Here is a 5,000-nt window from a genome sequence, read left to right as displayed (position 1 = left end):
GATTGCTACACCATCCATGAGATACAGCAGCATTCCGAGCTTCCTTTTTCGTGTAATTTGCTCTGATGGAATGAGGAATGACGTAAGACTGGAGAAAAGTTGCAGCTTCTGCAATCAAGGCCGCTTCCCGTGGCCGCTTTCCCATTGCACTATAGTTAACGACGCCATCAAGACGCAAGCGCGTGGATGTTCCGAGATATATTTTACCTCTCCTGTGGCGGGGAACCATAGCCCACCGTACACAGTTTCGCACTCTGGGCGGCAGTGTGTGCCGGTAGCAATATTATTTTCATCCATTGTTATCATTTGGTCTCGTGCACGTCGTTGTAAACACAGTAATTTAAAAGCGCACTTCTAGCACGTCGTCTGGTTCTGTCGTCGTGGTGTTCGACAGCATGCTACAGTTACTTAATTTATCGCTACACTACAATACGTCTCTCTCTTTCTCTCTCTCTCTCTCTCTCTCTCTCTCTCTCTCTCTCTCTCTCTCTCTCAATTCCTGTGCCAACTTCGAATTCCTAATATGCTTATTCTGATGCTGTCATAAGAGCCGCGAAGGAAATTTGCAACTATACAAGGACCTGAGGGATTCATCTATTAACCTTCATTGGTATCATTCGATTAATATGCGTGCCTCCTGAACTTCATAGTATTACACCTATCTGGTCATATTTCTCACGCTAAGGCGACGCAATTTCTGCCACCGCAATACTATCCCGTACTAGCTGTTATCAAGCACTTCCGCTGACAGCACGCTATGAGAATGTCAGTACGCAATCTGCAAGCCCGAATTGCTTGCAGAGAAAGGCGGGAATTTAGCTGTCTTCAAGAGCAACCAATTTATAGACAACATTGCTTTACAAAAGATGCGTCGTTTTGTGCCGTTTAGTGGCTAACAATCTAAATAACACTTTCAATTCATGGAATAAACCCTGTATTTAATCGATGTTTTTTTGTGTGTTTGGATTGCTAGTTCCGTCAAAAAAGCGCGAATATTTGTTTTTCCTTATTTTATTAGTTTATTTTCATGTCTGCAATGTAGGTATTGTTGTGCTGCCTTTTATGCTTAATACAGTAAGCGCATCCACACGGTTACGCGTCCTATACAGTTGCTGCTATGTCATTCCCTTGTTTTCGTCCCGTCGGCGCCGTTTCACCACGGTTATTATTGCAGAGACGCGACCGGTTCGCCTACGTGTACGTGTTTAAATGTCCACCGGTTCGTCGGCTCATACAAATGCACACGAAGGTGTATTTTTCGTCTCGTTGTGCAAATGAAGTAGGGAATGTCCTTGGCCCGGCACCTATTAAGGATTCTTCGCGCAACTTTCACTCTCTCGTACGATTTGTTGCGTAAGCAAAATTTGGAAACTCTTGTTGACACATTTCGGTGGCCTCACGCGCTTTTGCCGAGCTAACCTGCCCTTATTGCCTACGGCTGGAACTGTCCTTCTCCTTCCCGGACTCATAAGCATCTGAGAATAAAGGACCGACCCCGATGCACGAAACATGAGTGGACGATACTAACGAACGCTGCTTGCTATGGCCCGAAGGCGCTGAATACGGCTGTCTGCCAGCGCGCATGCCGTCACGTGATATATTGGAACGACTTCGGGTCATTCCGGACATTCCGATATGGTTATAGCGCCTTTGTTGATGTTGCGTCTACACTCTTCCTTGCATGGCCGTACATAAACTAAATGTGACAATTTGTGCGCTTAAGGAAACCGCGGGCGCGCTGCATGCTATGCACCAGACGCTGTATCGAGGGTGCGCGGCTCCTGGTCGTGCGCTCCGTTCCAGAGGTCGATACAACAGCAATTAGCAATGTGACTTCGCGTATGTGCACTACGAAAACAAGCTGCCATTATGTATGCGCAGAATTGAATCATGGGCAACTACACAACGAAGCATTTGTTTGTTTGTTTGTTTGTTTGTTTGTTTGTTTGTTTGTTTGTTTGTTTGTTTCTTTGATTGATTGATTGATTGATTGATTGCTTACCCTAATTGCCGATTTGCAGCGCGGTTTTTAAGATGTAGACTACATTAACAGACAGCGTGCTTCTCGCGAAGCTAGCGAAGGATGAAGCATAAAGAGCTGAAAGTTATTGATGTAATAGTTCTGCGAGAACCCGCAAGGCGCAGAAGAATAATTAACAAAGGGGTAATGAGACATCCACCCGATCGTAGCAATTGCTACAAAGGAATCCTATTCAGTTTCCTCGAAAGAAAAGCCTCGCAGTTGAAGAAAAATTCGTCCTGGTCAGCGACTCGAACCCGGAACCACCGTCTTTCCGCTCTGCCATGTGAGCTAACCAGGCGGCTAGCAGATGACAGGGCGAAGTCGAACTTAACGACTGGAAGCAAAGGCAAGAGTTTGACGTAATAGTTCTGCGGAAACCGGCAAGGTGGAGAGAAGTAATGCAGGGAAAAGGAGACATCAGCCCGATCGTAGCAATTGCTGCAAAGGAAACCCACCGCACAGGTTGCTCGAAAGAAAAGCCTCGCAATTGAAGAAAAATTCGTCCTAGTCCGGCTGAGTTTCCCTGGTTTCCCTGGGTTTCCTTTGTAGCAATTGCTACGATCGGGTGGATGTCTCATTTTCCCTTTATTAGCTGAAAGGTACATTTTTTCTATGTGGCGATGCTGCGGCGTTTTTCTGAAAACCACGCTGAGAATGGGTCAGCTGTAGCCGGGACTAATAAACTCTACGGCAGCCGCTCTAAAATGGGTAACCCCGCTAAGGCGAAATTTTCGGCCTTTACATCTGCGCTGCGCGAGCGCATCTGTAATGAACAGAGTGATGCCCAGGTTAAAATTGCTACCGATATGCGCCTCACGCCGTTGCCTCCTAGAGAGGTGAGCCTGCAGCTTAGCGATACGCGAAACAGCCGATGCTGCCACTCGTTTCCTCGCACAACATAACGCTGCCGCTTCGCACAGTTTGCACTCATTGGAGTGTTTGTGTCCTGCGCCACCGTTTTTAGTGCCGCAGGACACAAAGCTTCCAAAGGCTACGATGGCCAGCAGCGTGGCTAGTCGAGGCAACGACACGCGTGCTCGCTACATTGTGGCCCACTGCCAGGGAGGGGTAGTGCAAAAAACAAAACAATACAAAAAGCCGAGCGCAATGTCACATCCACCTTCCTCCATTTCTTCCTCTTTCAAACTCCCACCTTCCTTCAAAATCGGAACACATCGAAACGCGCCCACCTCTAACCATCAAGATCGCCGCTCATATTCCACTTTACGCCACATTTTCTTTGTCTCTGAGGAAGAAGTATGCATAGCGTGGCATGCTTTTTTTTTCAGCGCTTACTTTTTATAGCCCAGGCATCCTTGTTCTTTAATCCGAGCAGGAGCTTCACGACACTCGCTGAACAGGCAATGCTCAGGTCCGGGCTTGTGATCAGGTCCGACACGCTGGGTAGAAACTTGGAGGCGAGCACCTTGGTCACTGCAGCTAAATCGGCCTCGAGCCTCTTTGTAGGCGATGATGCGGTCGTCGTCGTCGTCGTCATCTCTACACCGGCCACCGCGCTGGCGAAACCGACGAGAGATGACAGAGCGGCGCATAAAATTAACACGTGCGCCGTTGGGTGCAGATTCATGGCGCGCGCCGGGATGTGTGGGACGATTACCCGGGAGATGGACACTGCTCCGCCGTGATTACAGTGTTTCTATCGGTGTGGAGCAGGTTGAGCGGGATCTGTGTATATTATAGGAGCGTGCCTCTCTCCGTCCGCCCTTTCTGCCTTTCGCTTTCTCCCTCTCTCTTCCTCTCTCGCTTTCGCTGGCGAAAGAGGAGACCCCCATGAATTCGTTCCTCATTGCGAAGACCGATGCGAATGAGCGAGGGTCAAAATACCACGCCTGCTGTGACGTCAGTCACACCGTGCTTTTTAAACTGGTCCACGTGGTGCGTTTGCCCAAGAAGACCTTGGCTCGCCGGTGTGTCCGCCGAAACTGACAACGAAACGCTTCCAGTCCGGCACATTGGGCCTACCCGGTTATTTACGCCAGTTATAACCGCGATGCTCTTCGTTTCCCTCTCCCACCATCATTCACTGGTCCGTACTCTCTCTTTCTCCGCCGGCTGCAGTCGTGTCGCAATGTTTCGGCGGAAGGCTCAACCTACGTGAGCGGCTGCGTGCATGATGTAGTAGGGCCTGCTCGTATGCCAAGCCAGCGCGATGCCCGGGAACGCTGGAGAGCGACAGGTGGCCGAGCCCATTCGTAACGCACGACGCGTCTGAGAGTGCTCACTTTCCTTCACTCATTCTGGGTGCTTCAAAGTGCGCGGGTCAGCGTTCCTGTGCCTCCGAACCGTTCGCGTTCTAACGGCTCCGAGGACCGCCCACATGAATTCTCTCTTGGTTTTTGCTCGCCTGCCAGTGACTTTTGTGAGGTTTCAACTGGTCATTATCTCGTTTGCTTTCCCTTTTTTTTTTCGTTATTAAGATCTCGAGAAGGTCACGGTCGCTCATCTATATACAGCATAGTGCCCGTGTCGGTTCAGATCAAAGGGTGTGGTCGAAACGAACTAACGTTATTGTTATGTTGTCAACGAGCGTGCGTTACTCCCTCCGTCGTCTATTCCATTGTGTTGCGTCCAGCAATGTTTTCCCAGAATTTCGACAGGTTTCGAAGTACACGCTTTTGTCCGTAACGTGCTCCGCGGAGTTACTGAATATTCTGACCTTCCATATACCCTTTGTTCTTATCATGTATACTTATATGGCGATATCCGATTAATGGAAGCTCTGCTCCTTGTTATATAGTGCTAGTTTCTCTATTAAAAGAAAGAAATAAAAAATATTCAGTGCTGTCTCAGGGCATTGCCTGCAGGAGAAGCCCAAGGAAAACGTGGTACTGTCGAATAAGCACATTAAATGGCACCCACAAAATGGCACCCACATTATATACGCTTTGAAGAAATGCGTTGGCACTGGAGGGTTTATATGTGACACATGAAGCATAATACACACTTTAACAGGTAA

General features: G+C 48.6%; 1 protein-coding gene across 1 annotated transcript in view; it reads right to left on the bottom strand.

Annotated features, from left to right (window-relative positions):
• LOC142584623 (nose resistant to fluoxetine protein 6-like) overlaps positions 1-3,669 on the bottom strand; it is a 51,878-nt gene extending 48,209 nt beyond the window's left edge. Inside the window, exon 1 of the mRNA XM_075694771.1 lies at positions 3,320-3,669. Within this exon, the coding sequence (XP_075550886.1) occupies positions 3,320-3,611 (292 nt within the window). The 5' untranslated portion in view covers positions 3,612-3,669. The remainder of the gene's footprint in view (positions 1-3,319) is intronic.
• Positions 3,670-5,000: the final 1,331 nt, after the last annotated feature.

This window comes from Dermacentor variabilis, chromosome 1 (genome assembly GCF_050947875.1).
Source record: "Dermacentor variabilis isolate Ectoservices chromosome 1, ASM5094787v1, whole genome shotgun sequence".
Classification (NCBI taxonomy): domain Eukaryota; kingdom Metazoa; phylum Arthropoda; class Arachnida; order Ixodida; family Ixodidae; genus Dermacentor; species Dermacentor variabilis.
Note: the sequence above shows the minus strand (reverse complement) of the source record. Positions and strands in the feature narration are given on the sequence as shown.